This window comes from Podarcis melisellensis, assembly GCF_964234715.1.
Source record: "Podarcis melisellensis genome assembly, chromosome: 10".
In the NCBI taxonomy this organism is placed as follows: Eukaryota; Metazoa; Chordata; class Lepidosauria; order Squamata; family Lacertidae; genus Podarcis; species Podarcis melisellensis.
The window spans coordinates 59,965,411-59,983,487 of record NC_138542.1 but is presented as its reverse complement, the minus strand read 5'-3'; the positions used below and the strand labels follow the sequence as shown (position 1 = coordinate 59,983,487).

Sequence of the window (18,077 nt, the reverse complement as noted above, 5' to 3'; positions counted from 1 at the left end):
CCCCACAGGGAGGGTCAATGGGCCTCTCGGGCTGCCTGCTCCTGGGCCAGTGAGGCAGCCAGCAAGGAAGGCCCATCCACCGTTTGATTCCTTTTCTGCCTCCCTTTTGCTGTTGCATCTGTGACTGGAGCTCTTGGGAAGGCTGCACTGGGTTGCTGTATGACTGGGGTTTTCCGGACATTTTACCACTTACCAGAAATTTCCCCCAGATGCAATTTCTGAGGGCCCAATCCCAGATATGTCTGGGGAAACCCAGGTGTATGGCAGCCCTAGCTCTATAAGACCTCATCGCTCAGGGAAGTTGGGAGAGCTGGAGAACGTGCTAAAGAAAAGCCCATTTACTATTCTAGTTTCTGGGATTTTGTTCAAAACACAAGAGACTTCTTTTTTAAAAGCACTAAGCAACAACGCGGGATGCGGGTGGCGCTGTGGGTTAAACTACAGGGCTTGCCAAGTTCGGCGGTTCGAATCCCCGTAATGGAGTGAGCTCCCATTGCTCGGTCCCAGCTCCTGTCAACTTAGCAGTTCGAAAGCACATTAGAGTGCAACTAGATAAATAGGTACCGCTCCGGCGGGAAGGTAAATGGCGTCTCCGTGCACTGCTCTGGTTCGCCAGAAGCGGTTTAGTCATGCTGGCCACATGACCTGGAAGTTGTACACCGGCTCCCTCAGCCAATAAAGCGAGATGAGTGCCACAACCCCAGAGTCAGTCACGACTGGACCTAATGGTCAGGGGTCCCTTTACCTTTAAGCAACAACACAGTCCTCAAACAGACATTACTATTTCTGAAACTCCAGCAAAGCACAATATCTCCACTGCAAAATGGTGGTTAACCATAGAGGGTTCAGTAAGCCCAAGCTCAAGCTATGCTTCATACCCATAGCTTTAGTTGGGAAGGCCAGTTTTATTCATTTATATTTATTTCAATGACTTTTTCAGGCTGAGCACAACTTCCTAACAGTTATAACACACATACTAAAAGGTAAGACCAGAAAAACATGATTCATCAATGGTAGGGATGGGGGAGAAATTTGGTTCTGTTTCTATTGAAAGATGAATCTACAGTACCTAATACACACCTGAAACAATACAAAAAACCAAAACACAGCCATCCTTTGAAAGTCTCACTTCTGCCATTACAGTCCTCCAGCCGAGTAATGTTTACAAAAATGCATATACTGGGGTGCAAAAATATGACATTTTAGTGAAAGCAGCATACACAAATGTGTTTTATTAGGGAAGACCACTTTGCCAAAATGTGTCTGTCAGGAGAAATTTGCTCTAAAATGCTGGAGAATATTCATGAGGATCTCCTTTTAAATGCAAGCTAATGTGGAGAACTAAACTGAAGGCTCAAAAAATGAGAAGTTGAAATTAAGCAAAAAAAAAAAAAACAACCCTGACAAAATCACCCACTCCTAATCAATAGGAAGAAACCAGCAGGCAAGTTGTAACCAAACAGTCCCAAGAGCCCATCCCAAATGCTTACAGAAAGAGGTTTTATTTTAGCACCAAAAAGTAACCTCCATTGGCATTATGTAATCAAGCTGCTGCAGTGCAGAAGACCTGTCTCACACCCCACATAATGTATAGCTCCCAAAAGGGTGATGTCAAGGAGTGCCCTGCTCCCCAAGGTGGGTCTTAAAGGTCAGGCATGGCAATATGGGGAAAGACATTCCTCCAAGTAGCCAAATCTCAAACCAACTCAGAGCATTATAAGTCATATCTAGTGCCTTGAAATCAGGCCAGAGCATAATGGCAGCCGGTGGACTTATTTGAGCACTAGTGTTATGTGGTTCCCATAAGATGTTCTACCCAGCATATTTGTCACCAGATTATGCAGCAAGTTGCAGCCTCCATGTCATGTTTAAGGATTGTAGTCACCCAGTCGATAGCTTAGCAGATCATGGATGACAGAGGTCAAGCTATCCCTGTCTAGGAATGGCTGAATCTGGTCCAAAGACTCCATGACCATCGCCACTTGGGCCTTCAGCAACAAAGATGAATCTAGGAGTTCTCCTAGACAATGCACCTAGGATGAAATCCTCCAACCCATAGAGCCTCCATATAGAGAAAGGGATTGTTCCTTGCTGTTTTAAACAGCCACCCTAGCAAGATGCCCACATCCACAGACTATTACCTAGCCAGCCATCTTGGACGTTGGCCACACGTATAGAGAGGAATTCAAAACGCCCATGAGCTTGCCCCAGTCCTTGCCAAATCAGGAAACTTCAGCTGGATATATGGGGGAGGGGGGAGAGAAATACTGATACCAGTATAATTAAAGCCAGATCTGAATCGTGCAAGTGTTCGGTGAAATCCCTAGAGTGTTTTAAAACCTGGAAATACTGTGGGTTTCAGGCCTTTTGTTTAATTAGTTACAATAGCACAGCTAATCAATCTTCAATCAGTTGATGGATTTAACATATACATTTCCCCATCTATACGCCATTTCAGGTCACAGACTTCATGCTTGACTTCTCCACAGATATATTCCTTGGAAGGCTCAGCAAACTTCTTTCAGACGTTTTGCAGAAATGCAAACAGAATGCACTTTTTAAACCCCTAAGCTAAATGGTTACTTTACTTTATTTCTAAAGCTCCCATCTAAAGTATATTGTATAACTAGGTGTTGCAGGACAAATAGGGCTACCACCACTGGTTACGTATAGAACAGCATAAGGACGCAGTGGCCTTCCAAATGTCATTGGACTACTACTCTCATCATCCCTGACCACTGGCCATGCTGGCTTGGACTTATGGGAGTTGGAGTTCAGCCACATTTGGAGCGTCACGGTTTCATCCACTCCCTGGTGTAGAGCAAAGCACAACAACTGATGTGACAGGGTGTATCTCCTCTCCACAGTCAGCCAGGAGCAGAGACACCATGAGGTCATGCCATGCAGTTGTGTTATACCCCATGTTACCATGGAGATGGGGGTGAAAATCTAACAGTAGCATTAGGAGAGATGTTTTAGCCCAGTTGTACCAGAAAGAAGCTGAACCCAGAATGCTGCTCCACTTCCCCAGCCCATCTGGCGGCTGTGAAAATGGGATGGATCTCCCACCCAGCGAATTTCTAGGTAGGGTGGGCGGGCAAAATTTTTCCACATTGCCAGAGGCAAGGGGCTTACTGGGAACAAATAGCAGCTCCCCACCCTCTTCCTTTTGTTGTTAAAAATTCAGTGTAAAGAGGAGTAATTTTTTCTCTCAGCGGCCTAAAGGGTTGCCATGTTCTCCCATAATGCCTCACTTGAAACAATGCTATGCCCTGACATAACATCACCCCATGGGCTTTTCTCTCAAATGTTTTCCCAATTGTGAAAATTTTGCTGATTTTAAAGCGGTATAGAAACCCACAAAACTCTGCCCACAGACCAGTAGGGGGGTGAATGCACACATGTCGTAGGGGGCAGCAGTGTCCCATCAAGCCACCTTCAATAACTGGGGTTAGGGAGAACCAGCTCAATACTGGAAGCAAGGTCAATGTCAAGGTAGACACGGTTGGGCACTAGCTGAGTCCCACCCTATAGCCAGGGCCCCACTCCTTGGAGCCTCCCAACCTCCTTGCTTGGTGTGGCTTCCAGTTGACATGCCATCTCAGAAGAACTGAGGAGAGCGAGGAGAAGCAACAGTAGTCTCCAAAGGCTTTGTCCCTTCTCTCTGGGAGGTGGTGCCAACTGGGTCCAGAGGGAAAGGCAATGGCAATAGCAGTGTGCCTGCTCAGGGTGGGAAACCCAACCCACAGAGATCATCTGGCCCAAGAACCTTCCCCAAAGTAGCTGAGAGTTTCTGTGCACCCTCCATTTGCATTCACACACAAGCTAGCCTAAATGAGGAGTCAGCAATCTCATATATATGAACAGTGGAATGGGCAGCTTTTCAAAGCAGCTCCTTACATTGAAAATCCCTGGACACCAAATCTTCTTCGACAAGTCTCATATTCTGAACTGAATGAGGATGAAAGGCAAACTGCTTTTGCTCCACCCACTTGGCTTATTCCCATGCCAACTAAAACACGTGAAAATGCATATCCTCCAACAGTTTGAAGCCAATATCTGGGACGCCAACTTCCTGGTTTTTATCATTAGAGCACGACAGCCATTTTGGTTGCTGTGATCTTGAATGATTTTGCATTGCGGTTCCCCCACCCCACAAAAAAGCACTTATCAGGGCTTCGTGCCCAGAAACACACATTTTGGAGTGCCACTCGAGATTGCAGCCCTGCAAAAGGTGCTTCTTTGGGAGGGGGGACACAAAACGGCGTGAGACCACAGCAACCAAAATGGCCGCCTTCTCTCACAATAAAAAAAATGGATGGTATGCAAATAATAGCTCCGCTAAGCCCTCTTTCACAGAACTAATAACAGCAGTCCGTTGGGGGGTTCCGGATGTGTGTGTGTTTAGACTTCTTGCCATATACACCTCAGCTCTCATTTGGCTCACGCGCCAGTAGGATATAAAAGAAGCACCCAGAATAACTTCTGTTGCAGTTCATACTAGGTGGATAAGTGGTTAAAGAGCCCTTTACCTGGGTTTGAGCTCAGGGAACAGTGGTTGAGCATTGCAGCATTTGCCAAGCAGGCATCCTTGGGATTAGGTGCTTATCTAAGGGCCAGGAGGCGGTGAATTTGGCCCACGGGCTATCAGTTCCCTATCCTGGGCTTAAATATCTTAGACCCAGGCTTTGTTCTCCACCAGCACCATACAAAGGGAACAAGCAAGAAATTGTTCCAGAGGATATAGTCCGAAAGGATGTGTTAGAATTAAACACTCTATCCACTATTAATAAGCAACGGTATTTGCTGTTGCATAATATACTGTTAAGGACACATAAAAAATGTTCTCTACCAGCTTCTACTCAAACACCCTGTAATTTCATCATAGGCTCTCAAACAGGACTGCGTCGACTTGACAGTAATTAGACACTTTAAACATGGCTATTACCAGCTTCTTCTGCTCCCTTCTAATAAGGCCTATAAACTGTTTTCTGCCTCCCCTCTCCTTCAGGTAAATTCCCTCCCAAGGCACAAAAGGTGGCAAATGGAATTCACAGAAGGGCCTAGTGGTTGAGGAACTGCTGCGTTCATACTGTGCAAAAAAAGAAAAGAAAGAAAGTTGCTTTTCTTAAACTTTCAGGCAACACGGTCTGTTGAACCATGTCTCTTCGGTTCATTTTAACAGGAGGAAGTCTCAGAGACAAGGCTTTTTTAAAAAGTAAAAAATAAAACTGCAGACAGCATTTCCAAATAAAACTTAATTACTCACCTCTCTGCTTCCAGGCGCATCTCCTCTCGTTTTTGCCTCCTGAGCTCTCTGCGACGTTCAAAGTCGTCCATGGCGTGCACTCAGACTTGGATAAACCCCCCAAATCAGACTGAACTTCAGGGAGAAAGAGAAAGAGAGAGGCGAAAGTTGCTTAGAACAACACATGGAAATGAAAGGGTGCCTTTAATTAACTGGGTTACATTAAATTTTTGTTCGCCTTTTAAATTCAGCTCCAAATTCAGTTCTCTATCACATTCCCCTTGATAGTAAACTGGATCCCCAAAGAGTCACGGAGATAAAATGTTAAAAATTTTGATGCAACACATTTTGGAATTCAGCTCCCTAACTAGAAATTAAGATTTTAAAAAGTAAACAAGGACATTTTCTATTTGTTATGCGAAGGCTTTTTTGCGCCGGGGGAACAGTCTTTTTTTTTAAAAAAAGAAACAAAATATATATAAACAATTTTATTATTCCTTAAGATTTCACAACAGTTGACAAAACAACTATATATTATTTAACCACAGTCTAGGTATAATAAACATGAGCAATGTATACATTTTAACATTAGTTTGGTTACTGGAACCGTGAATGAAATATTAGTTAATTTGTAACATCACAATTATACAACTGCAGACTTGGGGGAGAGAGAGAGAGAGAGAGAGAGAGAGGAGGGGGAAACTGTAACTAAAAAATTCAAGCAACTTTTCCCAGAAAAATTCTACCCTGAACTTGAAAGATGTTTTCCCTTGCTAGTCACACTACTAAAAGGAGGAATTTTGGGAAGATTAAAGATGGCATTAGGTGTGGAGAGGAGGGGCTGGAGGGAGAGAACCTAGTGTTTTAAAACATCATCCAGTCAAAGGCAATTTTGCTACAAATCCTTCTTCAGAAAGCAAAGCTGGAGGTTGGCACATTTCTGCTGGGTTTTGGGGAAGAAGGGCAGGGAGGGGAGAAAGAGACAGAGCTTGATCCCTGCAATTTAAACAGGCACCTACCTTCCTCCTGAGGGTTTACTCCATGAAATATTTGCTCTCTTCTATAGTTCCTTCATATGCAAAGCCCTCTCAGCCTTTGGTTTATATCCTATCGAGACAAATATAGGAGAATTCTCCTGCAGGCCCCAAACTTAAAAATGACTACCAGAAAAGGGAAAGCTGCTCTCTTTTTTGTCCCTGCTTTGTTTACAGAGCTGTCAGTGGTTAGTTAAACTCTGCCTGGAATCTGGCATTTAAGGCCTGCTGCAAGATTGCTTCCTGTGCAGAACAGGAGGCCCTCAACTTCCTCTGGAATTCTAGCCTAGACTCTGCACTCAGGGTGCTTTTTTTTTTTATTTAAAAGGGAGAGAGGGAAAAAGAGTCCTCTCCCCCCTCCCTCGTGCAAAATTTCCAACCCTTTACTCCAAGTTCAGGCATTTGCAATGAAGGAAAGAGGAAAGAGAAGGGGGGGGGGAGGACACGGGGTTGATGCACAGTGCAATTTTAAGGAGACAAAAAGAAAACTGGAATTAGTTAAAGCTTGCCTGCTGATTATATGTGTATATATAGGGCTTGCTCACATATGATTACTTGGTGGAAGTGAGACAGAGGAGGAGGGGAGACCTATGCAGAGGCCTTCCTTAATATTTGAACAGGAAGACTGTTGCCATGCTTATCGAGTTGAAGGGCAGATCACACGAAGGTGGGGGAGGGGAGCTGGACAACCATCAAATATTTTCCTATTGCAGTGGTACCTCGGGTTACATACGCTTCAGGTTACAGACTCCGCTAACCCAGAAATATTACCTCGGGTTAAGAACTTGGCTTCAGGATGAGAATAGAAATCGTGCAGCGGCAGCGCAATGGCAGCAGGAGGCCCCATTAGCTAAAGTGGTGGCATTTAAAGCACCATAATACCCCTTTAAACAGTCACAGCTTTCCCCAAAGAATTATTGGAGCTCTAGTTTCTTAAAGGTGCTGGGAGTAATTATGAGGTTCCTATTCCGCTCCTGGAGCTACAATTCCCTGAGTGGTTTAACAACTACTCACTCTTCTTCGCAAGGGTGTTCTAGGAACTGTAACACTCTGGCTGCAGTTGCAGTCCAAAATACCCAGAGAGCACCAGGTTGGCAAACACGGCTCTAGGTTTTGCCCTCTGGCGGAGAGCTCCACCCCCCAAAGCTCTCACCCAGAACAAATAATCACACAATATCACAGCATTTGGCAAACCTATTGCGCTCAGCTAGATCGGGAAATGGGACGCGGGTGGCGCTGTGGGTTAAACCACAAAGCCTAGGGCTTGTTGATCAGAAGGTCGGAGGTTAGAATCCCCATGACGGGGTGAGCTCCCATTGCTCAGTCCCTGCTCCTGCCAACCAAGCAGTTCAAAAGCATGTCAAAGTGCAAGTAGATAAATAGGTACCACTCCGGTGGGAAGGTAAACGGCGTTTCCGTGTGCTGCTCTGGTTCACCAGAAGTGGCTTAGTCATGCTGGCCACATGACCCGGAAGCTGTAAGCCAGCTCCCTCAGCCAATAAAGCGAGATGAGCACCGCAACCCCAGAGTCGGTCATGCCCGGACCTAATGGTCAGGGGTCCCTTTACCTTTACCTTTAGATCTGGAAACAGCAGCAACTGTTTTGAGCTTGTTTCGGCCAAAGCAAGGAGTAGCAAACAATGGGAGACAACTCAGTTTCTGGCACTGTGATGCAGAGACACTGAATGCAGGCAAGGGAGGAAAACGATCAATTCTGATTGACTGGGGTTATTTAAGCAGAGGCTAAGGGTTCATCTGTCAGGATGTTGTAGCTGCGCTCTACACTGCAAAAGCTGCTAGGAGCAGGGTGGGTAGACTAGATGCCCTCCTAGGTCCCTTTCCTTCAAAGCAGTGTTCTGTGGCCAACATATCAGTGATGTAGAGCTGTGCCAACCTATCAACATCCAAGCACCCATGTGCTGACGTGTTGTACACATGAAAACAGATATATGCTTGCAGCACTTCAATCGTCATTCAAGGATCACAGTCCACCACCCCCATAGTATTCTTTAAGGGTCTATACAAGCAGCCTCAGGCCTAGCATTGCTTGGGCATTCTAAGAAACCAAAACATTGGCACAGTTATGAAATCAGTGATTAAAATCAGTGTGGTTTTGAAAGGCTCAGTCCACCATCTTGATTCAAAATGGGGCCCAGCCGTATCCAAACATAGACAAAAGCCCTGATTTTGGAAACTAACATTTCTTCATGATAATTTAAGAGGCATCCAAATGCACAGTGAACAAGCAACTTTCCAAAATGTATAGCAATTGGTTTATTCTCCAAAATTGTGCAGACATCAGAGTATGGCTGCATTTTGGCTTGTGTATCTTTTTCACAAAGTGCAGACTGGGGCAGTTCACCTTTAAATGTGAAGTTCATCAAATGTCTCCGCCTTCCTGAATGCAGGCCCTAACTAGAAGTTGCAGGGGACTTGTGGCGGCGGCTGATTCATGTCCTAATCTCCCCACCCGCCATAGACTTGGTAACTTCCAGCATAATATATGGCAGACATCTCAATCAGCCTTCCCCTTGCCCTCCAAAAGCCAAATTGATGATTCTGATTGGAGGGTACAGCAGGGTGAAGTGGAATGACAGCACACCACTCATTTTCTTTTACTAGGCTTCTTTTTAAGTAGAAAAAAAAAAATAGTATGAAAAGTACAAAAAGGGGAGGGGGGAATCACAAGACCTTTAAAAAAAAAAAGAGTCCTAGTCTCTACAGTAGCCTTCAATGCTTATTAGAATAATGAAATTGGGGCACAGGGAAGGCATGCTGTTCACCCCCCAAAAGTTGAATTGTAAGAGCGCGCAAGATTTTGATAAGATGATACAAGCTAGAGTGGTGGTCTGCAATACTACAAAGCTTAAGGAGGCTGCAGAAAGGATCTGGAGGAAGTGGACACATATTGTAAACAATTCACAGTGCCCAAAAACAGCTTAGAAAAAATTGAGGGATGATGATGGAGGTTAAAGTGGCCACAGCTGAAGGTCACCAACTCTTTTAGCAGCTGCTATTAGTGGAGGCATGAGAATGACTGGGTCTGTTTGTATGCGTAGCCTCGTCTAGGATGTGAAATGGCTAATTCCAAGCGCACTGGACATTCTGGCCTTTGAGGGTATAAAATGTATTGCTTCAGTTGCGTGTATGCTATGGCATCTGCTGAACCACAAGCAAGCGACCCCAGGGAAGAAGACAGGCGAGCCATTCCAATTCTCCCTTCCCCACCCCCCTCCACCATCTGAAAAGTCGAGCAAACTAGCAGCAATCCTGACTCGAGCTTAGGTTGTTTAAACTGGCACCCTGAATTTATAGCTATGTCAAGCATTCTTCTGCAATATCTAAAAGAATTAGATATTCTTAGTCCGTCTGGAAGGAAAACAAATAAATCTGTTTTCTATCAAAACCTGTTCAGAAATATTTGGAAGTGAAAAATTCTCCAGAAGACTACAAGGGAGGGTCATTGGCCATTGTTCAGACCAGCTATAAACAGGGACAAGTTTTGCAGAAACTGAGAAGAGGTTGAAACCACTCACAGGCACCTGTTTAACCCTTTAGCATGCTACATGTAAACCAGGGGGAGAAATTAGCATGGTCTAAATGTTAGTGAAAACCTACCCAGCTCACACTTTCGAGACCCACACACAAGCTGAAATGCAGCTGTCCTTCAAAACTCACAGCCCTCCTCATTTTGTGATACAGTCCTCCTATCAGAAAATGCATACAGACTGTATTTTAGACTAAAGCAGGAACACAAATGCATATATTACTGAAAATAACACCAAAAAAGCATCCCAACAGGGGAAATTGCTTGCAAAAATGACTATATTAGGCAAAATAGCACACACAAAAATGTGCTTCTGGAAATCTAGCGGAATGTAGTAGAAGTTTAGTGCTCATTTCTGTGTTAATCATTCCCATTTTTTTTTTTTAAAAAACAACATTTGCAGCCCTAGAAACCCATATTGTGGGTGCTTTGCTCGCGTAATGAAATATTTAGGAGTATTTTGGCATACCTAACAGTGAATCATAGGGGAACGGAAGCATGCATGAGTGGAAAAGGGTAGGGGAGTGAAAAGAGGTCCATTGACAGTCCTTGTTGTGTCATAACACACCCACGTTCATGAATGAAATTGAGTGTGACGTGGTGGTTTATCGGTCAAAAACCTACAATGCAAGATGTACTGCATTGCAAAAGGGACATTCGGAATCAAGACAAAATGGCAGCATCTATCATCCCATCTCCTTGCTCAAAAAAATAAAGGAAAAAAAGAAACCCCTCCATTTAAGGTTGCTCTGGACTGACTTCTTCCTCTGTGTTCCTTTCATGTAACCATGTACGCAGTCCTTACTGTAAACTTGCCTATGTTTCCATGTTCATTGAAGATACTGAACTTGTGCACCACATTTTTTTTTAAAGGATATGTATCCAGCAGCTTGCTTCTTCCCAAACAGAACAGCTCATTTGGGACGCCAGTTAAAATAAACACATTAGCTCATGTGAACATAGAAGTTTTGTTTGAATTCAGCCCATCCCTTCGTTCTTCTGTGTGTGCCTTTAAAGACTTTCAAGGCATGGCAATCCCAGGCAAAACAACAACAACAACAACACTCCTAAATGCCATTCAACTCGATATAGTTTTACAAGGGCCTATTTGCTGGAAAACCAGGGCTGTGGAGCAAACTCACTGTGCATTGGGCAAAGCTGGTAAGTTACTAACTCATACTCACCCCCAACCTTCACATCGGATAAGAGAGAAACCACTTTCAACCCTGGTGGCCTTAAAGATTCCTTTTCTGCTCTGTTGAGAACAGATCCATGCAGCAAATCCAGAATACTGCACAGCAACCAGGTGCAAATGAACACTGCACCTTTAGTAATTGTGTAGAATAGGTGACAAGCTACACCTGCTGAAATCCTTCTTCTATCCAGCTATTAAAGGTGCAGGAGGCCTGCCTTGCATCTGCCCCTCCCCCGCTCTTTCCTGACTGTTTTCAGAAAATTCAGTCCAGCTTTTTTAATTGAAATTGTAAATCAGCTTTCAAGTGAATTCCTGAATGGGCTTCTCACTCTGAAACAGACATAAATTGGTGCATATCTGTGGAGATCTTTGGACGCAACACCAAGCCGTGGTTTGGCATTCTGTGAGTAAGTACTGAGGAACCTTGGGCTCATCCATAGACATCTCACTTTCCTCCTTGTTATGTACTGAGTTGAATAGGATCCAAAATGCAGCAGTCTGATTGGCCCTAGAACAATAGGATTCAGAATGCAGCAGTCTTATTGGCCCTAGAACAATAGGATTCAGAATGCAGCAGTCTGATTGGCCCTAGAACAATAGGATTCAGAATGCAGCAGTCTGATTGGCCCTAGAACAATAGGATTCAGAATGCAGCAGTCTGATTGGCCCTAGAACAATAGGATACAGAATGCAGCAGTCTGATTGGTCCACAGGAACCACCCAATCCAGCTCCAGGTGGAAGTGAATCCGCAACCTGATTCGCCTACAGGTGAAACCTGGAATTAGCCAATCACGTGGGGCCCATTGTGTAAATAATGGATATAAAGCAGACATTCTGGGGAAACTTCCATTCCTCATCACCACTATGAGCTGAATAAAGAGCATGAAATCCACTCTCGACTCCGAGTATATTTCACTCCCCATGTTCAACAATATTCCCTCCTGGTTCATAAGCAAGCAGTGACCGTCTTCTGCCCATTTGGACAAAACTGTAAACTATGGTTTGCGACAAGTGAGGATCAGAAAGAAGGTATCTTGCCATGCAGGAGAAAAGAAAGAGCCACAAGCCCCTCAGTGCACATTCATGGAACAAAAATCCATGGATAGGTGTCATGTCTGAACATACCCTATGTATACTGCACTTGACAGCTTGTTTTAATGGCCCTCTCCCACGGCAGCACTAAACCCGCTTCTGGGTTTTTAATTAAAATGCTATATAAAAGCCTTAATCACCTGTGAATGAGCTTGTTTTATGAATGCTTTTATCACTCGGCCGACACCCTCCCTCCTCCTTTCCCTCTCTTTTTCCTCGCATCTTGCAGAACTCTGCGCTAAACAAAACATTAAGGTCACGCGCAAGGACAGTCGCGAGAAGCCAGGAAATGCAAAAGGTAAAATTCCAGCAGGAACACTAATTAATTCAGCTAGCTGCATGCTTTCAGCAGTATATTTTACAAGACAAACAATGATCCTCTGAGCTAACCTTTCACCCAGGGAGGGGGGATGCTAGAATATAGTAATTCCATGTGATGCAGTCAGCAGCCTACAATATCTTTGAGGACGGGTGCAGGGATTGTTCAGAGTTCGGGTGGCCAGATACAAACAGGGACAGAATTCCTATATAATACTTAGCATTTATAGAGTTCACCAGTACAGTCTTGTTGTATGTAAGTGCCACTGAGTTCAGCGAGGGTTCAGTTAGTTAGTTCTCGTTCTCTCTCTATCTATCTATCTATCTATCTATCATCTATCTATCTCTCTTAGAGGGACATATAGTCCACCCCCTTTGGCCCAACATGAGGCTACACAAATCAGAGTTGTTGTTAAACATATACGGTACCCTTCTGCAGAAAACATTAGGGCAGTTTACAGTTTTAAAAATACATTTTTTAAAGTTAAAATGGCTAGGGTGGGGAACATGATCAAAATCAGGATACTGACATCAATACAGTGGTACCTCAGGTTACATACGCTTCAGGTTACAGACTCCACTAACCCAGAAATAGTGCTTCAGGTTAAGAACTTTGCTTCTGGATAAGAACAGAAATTGTGCAGGATAAGAACAGAAATCGTCGTGGTGGCAGCAGGAGGCCCCATTAGCTAAAGTGGTGCTTCAGGTTAGGAACAGTTTCAGGTTAAGAACAGACCTCCGGAACGAATTAAGTACTTAACCTGAGGTACCACTGTACTAAGATCTCATCAGATATTTAATTTTTTTGGGGGGGGGGACTTATGCTTTTGTGTAAAATGAATTAATAATGCCTTCATGTGGAATGGAAAAGACAGCAGCATGAGCCTTATTTGGGCCTTCAGGGGGAGTGTGTAGCTGACCCATCACCAAACATCTCCACCATTTGCATGCTTGAGGACGAGGTCTGAAGCACGGATCCTGCTCTATACGCAGAGGCTCCCCCTGTGATTTAGAAATGGCATTGTGCAGGGTCCTAAATCGTACAAGCCGGCAGAGAGCAGGCTCACCGCTTCAGACACTACCAGCCACACGTATTGTTTTTACTCTTCTAGAATTTTCCAGAAAGCCAACTGGAGGACAACCTCAAAGGTATGGACTTGAAGCTCTGGTTGCTGGCAGTCTCAGGGATCCAGAAGCGCTTACCTGGTAGTGGTGATGGTCACAGTAGCAGCTGGGAACCTACCCAGAGTATCCTAGAATGCACCAGAAGGCATGGCGCAGGAATGGGGAAGAAATGTGGGTCTGTTATCATTTAGAGGGAAACCTATGCAATTCGCCCTTCCTGGACTGTGCAGTCATCTTTCGAGATTCACCCTTTACCCAACCTCCACTCTAATTCAGGTTTTTCTCCCTCTCTCATGACAACAGAAACTCATGGACCTGCAATGAAACTGGATGTTGGAAGATTCGGAACAGGTATCATGCAGCACATAGTTAAATGGTGGACCTCCCACAGGAAGCAGTAAGGACCACTAACTTGGATGGTTTTCAAAGAAGATTAGATGAATTCATAGTGGGCCAGGCTTTTCAATGGCTACTAGCCATGGAGGCAGAAATGCTTCAAAATACAGTACCAGTCGCTGTAAACGGCAGGGGGCGTGCGTGCTCTTGGGCTCAGAAATTGCTTGCGGGTCTCCCACAGGAATCTGGTTGGCCACTGTGAAAACAGGATGCCGGACTAGATGTTCTTATTCTTGCTCTTGTTCTTATGCTCTGATTGATTGATTGATTGACTCTGCGTCACAAAGACTTCTGTGCAACTGGAAAACCTGGTGTTCTCCTCCACCAAGATAGACATTAAAAACAGCAATAGCAACAACAAAAGCATCTCAACAATTTGGGATTCTACCTGCTTTCAAATGAAACCACTCTCAGGAGCTTTGCGGATCATTCATGGCTCATGGCAAGCTTTTCCATCTAAGGGGCATTCGGGAGACTTGTTCCTCAAGTAAACTACCGTATTTCACGAGGAAGACCATGGGAGGGGGTAGGGGATGAAACAGCTGCTGCTAATCAGAGCATAGAGACACACACACATGCATACATATCAAATGCAGACTTACCCGGAAGTCTGAATGGATACAATCCATCTTGTTGCTCAGAGAACATATGATTCCCCCTTTGCACATTGCAAAATGTTAAAGCAGACAAAAATGATTGTGGAAATGACTAAGCATTCTGAGGGTTGTTATTAAAAGTGTCTACAGTTTAAGGGAGTACGACAAGGCTGTATATTGTCTCCCTGCTTATTTAATTTATATGCAGAATTCATCATGTGAAAGGCTGGGCTGGATGAATCCCAAGCCGGAATTAAGATTGCCAGAAGAAATATCAACAACCTCAGATATTCAGGTGACACAGCATTGATGGCAGAAAGTGAGGAGTAATTAAAGAACCTTTTAATGAGGGTGAAAGAGGAGAGCGCAAAATATGGTCTGAAGCTCAACATCAAAAAAACGAAGATTATGGCCACTGGGCCCATCACCTCCTGGCAAATAGAAGGGGAAGAAATGGAGGCAGTGAGAGATTTTACTTTCTTGGGCTCCATGATCACTGCAGATGGTGAGAGCAGCCACGAAATTAAAAGACGCCTGCTTCTTGGGAGAAAAGTGAAGTCAAACCTAGACAGCATCTTAAAAAGTAGAGACATCACCTTGCCAACAAAGGTCCGTATAGTTAAAGCTATGGTTTTCCCAGTAGTGATGTATGGAAGTGAGAGCTGGACCATAAAGAAGGCTGATCACGGAAGAATTGATGCTTTTGAATTATGGTGCTGGAGGAGACTCTTGAGAGTCCCATGGACTGCAAGAAGATCAAACCGATCCATTCTGAAGGAAATCAGCCCTGAGTGCTCACTGGAAGGACAGATTCTGAAGCTGAGGCTCCAAGACTTTGGCCACCTCATGAGAAGAGAAGACTCCCTGGAAAAGACCCTGATGTTGCGAAAGATTGAGGGCACAAGGAGAAGGGGACGACAGAGGACAAGATGGTTGGACAGTCTTCTCGAAGCTACCAGCATGAATTTGACCAAACTGCGGGAGGCAGTGGAGGACAGGAGTGCCTGGTGTGCTCTGGTCCATGGGGTCACGAAGAGTCGGACACGACTAAACGACTAAATAACAACTACTACTATAGTTTAAGATCAGCTTTGCTTCCAATAACTCCAAAGCCAATCATGACAATTGCCTTTCTATATATATAAAAAAGGCTCAACAACTTAGGGTTGTCCATCCCCAAAAGGTCGGAGTTCTTGCACCTCTTTTTCTAGAAAAAAAGCACTGTGTGTGTGTGTGTCATCTCAGGCCACTTTCAGGCCTCCTTGCTCTCCTGCCCTGTTCCCTGGGCGCACCTTAGCCTTTTGCATGGACTGAGGACAGCTCCAGCAATTTCCCACACACTATGTAAAGGCACCGAAGGAGAAAGGGTAGTTCAGGGAGTCTTTTTTAAAAGAAGAAGAAGCAGGGAGGGAGGGAGGGCAAAAAATAAAGTAAAAGGGCTTCTCCACTTTAAAGCCTTTCTGCCTAAAACAGGGAGGATAAGTCACATAACCTCCAGAGCCAGTATCTGTACTTAGCCTGAGGAAAGCTAAAGTTGTGGGACGCTTTGCAACAAGGAAATCACTATGGTAAAGAATTTAGCAGTTACTAAAAAGGGAGTAGTTGTCAATAGAAAATGATATCTGTAGTTGTGAGCTGATTGTGCCAATTTCCACCTCCACCTGCCACCTTTTTGTAATTGGCCCTGCCCCTGCACCACCATGGACTCAGCTACATTAGTCAGAAAACAGCATTTTAAATGCATTGCAAACAAACAACACCAGATGGTGCTGTAGAGCATAGGACTTTTCTATGAGATTTTACATAGGGTTTTTTCCTTTGTTATAACAATTTAATTTATGACTTATTTATAGTGGGGATTTTCCTGTGTGTACATCCACCCCATGTTGCGATGGGCAAAATCTCGAGGACTATGAGGCACACACCACCAAAAATTGTCTAAACTAAAGTATGAATTAAACAAGACTTTTCAGGAGGAGACGACAGCCTTTCCCACAAGTTTCTGTTCAGCAAAGGCTGTGCTCTTCAGCCATTACAGCAAATTACCCTCAGCTGATGCCCAACAGTCTGAATAAACAAGCCTGCTTCTGTTTATTACATCAGTCGTTCTGCCAACCTGAGCCTTTTTATTGCAGGCCTCATGGTACTGGGAAGTTTGCTTGAAGCTTCAGCATTCATGGTCAGAAACCCCAACTTTTGTTTAAAAAAATAAATATGCACACACATAAGACGTTTCTGAGTCTCGTGGTTTCTTTTTTCTGGAGAAAAGATCAAAAGCATAGCCTGCGTGTACACTAAGGACTAAAGATCAGAAGGCCAATGAAAGGAATCCCAGCATCTCTGCCTGCGGAAAGTTTGCTTGCTAAGGAGAGAGGTTTTTAGCATGGCATAGCCAAGTTGTAATAGTTTTGGGGGTTTGGGTTCTGTTTTGTTCTGCTTGCACACACAGTTCCCCTTTTACATGCATTTTGAGACGGTGCAATCTCAGGATGACTGCACCCAGGGCTGTGATGCTTCACAGGCAGATTAGACGAAGGGGGAACGGCTTGAAACAGCTTGACTCTAGAGCATCCAGGATCTAGGAACACAAGAATCTGTCTTATATGGAGTCAAGCCACTGGCCCATCTAGTTCAGCACTGTCTACCCAGCATGCACATCGTGTGCTCTACCTCTGAGCCGCAGCCCTTCCCCAAGATAAAGGTGCAGCGATGGATAGGCCACAAGAACTGCCTGTATCATGTGACTTTAGGGCAAGTCCTCAAATTACCAACTTCTTAACACTTAGTGGACTGGATATCTCTAAGTTATAAACTCTGAGATTGCCATGTCTATGGTGCAACCTCAGTTGGAACGCTAGGTACACAATTCCGGTCGCCTCCGGAAGTCTCTCCCCCCCCCCAAAAAACCCTAGAACTCAGGGACATCAAATGAAGATGAATTATGGGTGATTCAGGACAGACGAAAAGAAAATACTTCCTCATGCAGCAAATGGAATTTGCTCCCACAAGATCCAGTGATGTTACCAACTTGGATGGCTTTGAATGGGGATTAGACCTGTTCGTGGAGGATAAAGTTACCAATGGAGTTTCCAATTCTAGCAACTGACCTCAGCGGGGTTGCCCAACGCCAAAGAACACACATAGATATTTAAATCTCACGCTATAACAGGAGTCGCTATTACAGGGTGGCGGTGTGAGTTAAAGCACTGTGGGCTTGCCGATAGAAAGGTTGGCAGTTTGAATCCCCGCGACAGGGTGAGCTCCCGTTGCTCAGTCCCAGCTCCTGCCAACCTAGCAGTTCAAAAGCATGTCAAAGTGCAAGTAGATAAATAGGTACCACTCTGGCGGGAAGGTAAATGGCATTTCTGTGTGCTGCTCTGGTTTTGCCAGAAGCGGCTTAGTCATGCTGGCCACATGACCTGGAAAAACTGTCAGCGGAAGCGGACAAACGGCGGCTCCCTCAGCCTTTAAAGAGAGATGAGCGTCGCAACCCCAGAGTCGTTCGCGACTGGACGTCATTGTCAG

The 18,077-nt window shown here is 44.6% G+C and overlaps 1 protein-coding gene across 8 annotated transcripts in view; it reads right to left on the bottom strand.

Moving 5' to 3' along the window:
- Positions 1-18,077, bottom strand: part of CALD1 (caldesmon 1) — a 173,885-nt gene that overhangs the window by 74,021 nt on the left and 81,787 nt on the right. For 5 of the 8 annotated variants that reach the window (XM_081926920.1, XM_081926925.1, XM_081926924.1 and 2 more), the window contains exon 3: positions 5,270-5,383. In XM_081926920.1, the coding sequence (XP_081783046.1) occupies positions 5,270-5,340 (71 nt within the window). In that variant the 5' untranslated portion in view covers positions 5,341-5,383. Of the gene's footprint in view, positions 1-5,269; positions 5,384-6,267; positions 6,545-18,077 lie in introns of those variants that run through there. The other 3 variants (XM_081926922.1, XM_081926923.1, XM_081926921.1) reach the window with 3 other exon arrangements.